The 1,265-nt window shown below is 64.9% G+C and overlaps 1 protein-coding gene across 1 annotated transcript; it reads right to left on the minus strand.

Moving 5' to 3' along the window:
* Nucleotides 1–591: 591 nt before the first annotated feature.
* LOC122190919 (serine/arginine repetitive matrix protein 2-like) lies at nucleotides 592–1,261 on the minus strand (the record flags this gene model as incomplete). The annotated part of the gene is given in 1 exon segment (XM_042891067.1): nucleotides 592–1,261. A coding segment is annotated over 1 exon segment (588 nt), but the record flags the coding sequence as incomplete, so codon positions are not given.
* Nucleotides 1,262–1,265: the final 4 nt, after the last annotated feature.

Here is a 1,265-nt window from a genome sequence, read left to right on the forward strand (position 1 = left end):
CAAAACGTCACGCGCTGCGCTGGGGGTGTTAGGAGAACACACTGGGTGCAGGGAGAGAGAGGCGGGCTGCTTCTCTGGGCAGCTGGAGCGAGTAAGGAAAGGGTGGCCGTCCCGCTTAGGAGCAGTGGCAGCACTGGTACTGCTCGCACAGGAGGCGTGACGCCGGACTTTGGGGCAGAGGAGAGTGGCTCACGCGCTCGATGGGCTGCGTCACCCCCTGCCTGGCAGCATCCCCAGAGCAGCAGCAGCAGCCCTCAGAGCTGTGGCACTGTGGCACTGGCCGAATGCAGGAGGAAAGGCCGGGTCCTGGCCCACGCCGCAGGCGGTAGCAGCCCCAGGGCTGCCTGCATGTCGCAAACACAGCGGCGTACCCAAGACGACGGAAACGCCCCCAGGACGGGGCCGCAGCTGCCAGCCTGGCCTCCGTTGCGTGTTGGAAACGTTGCGCCCCGCCGGAGTCGGGGCCAGAACCCAGCTCAGCCTGAGCCGGGCCGCAGGGAGGAGGGAGTGGGTTGGGTGCTGGGGGGAAGGGCCAGCCTGTACAGCTGCCCACCCCGGGAAAGGCAGAGAAGAACAAAACTGACAGTGGCGTGATGGAACTCTCAGTTTTATTGTGATGGACTGTGATGACTTTGGATAGAATTGGAGCTTGCACATGGCTGCTCCCGTGACATCATTGGGGCTGGCTGTTGATGTTTGGGGCCCGACGTGGTACCCGGGAGCGGCTTCACCCCTGGGCTGGCCCTCGCCGCCTGGAGCGGCTCCTGCGGCATCTTCGGGGCTGGCTGCGGGTCTCTGCAGCCCGATGTTCAAGAGGGGAGCGGCTTCGAGTCCGGGCCCGCCCTGGCTGTGTGGACCGGCTTCCATCAGCTGCTGTGGAAGCCCTTGAGGGCCGCGGTGCTCCCCGTCTTGTGCGTCTGTTGGTGCCGCTCTCAGCACTTCGGGTTGGTGCCTGCCTGCTCCCACGTGTTTGGCGTCTTCGGGGCTGGCTTGGAGAATCTGGGGCCCGACGCTGCAACGGAGAGCGGCTTCTTGTCTGAGCTCGCCGCCCCTGTCTGCTCCGGAGGTTGTAGCCAACTGCAGGGGAGTTCCTTGAGGACTCTGATGTCCCCTGGCTGGCAGAGTTTAGGGTGCTGCTCTCGGCAACTGGGGCAGCAGTGTGGCTACTCCCACGGTGTCCTGGGGGCTCATTAAAGCCATTTTCATCCCGGTGTACACGTGGGCGGATTCTCCTCCAGTCTGTCCTGCGCTGCCTGGACAGGCCG

This window comes from Lagopus leucura, unplaced genomic scaffold (genome assembly GCF_019238085.1).
Source record: "Lagopus leucura isolate 7727_CA_CO unplaced genomic scaffold, USGS_WTPT01 35364-0_obj-0_obj, whole genome shotgun sequence".
Taxonomy (NCBI): domain Eukaryota; kingdom Metazoa; phylum Chordata; class Aves; order Galliformes; family Phasianidae; genus Lagopus; species Lagopus leucura.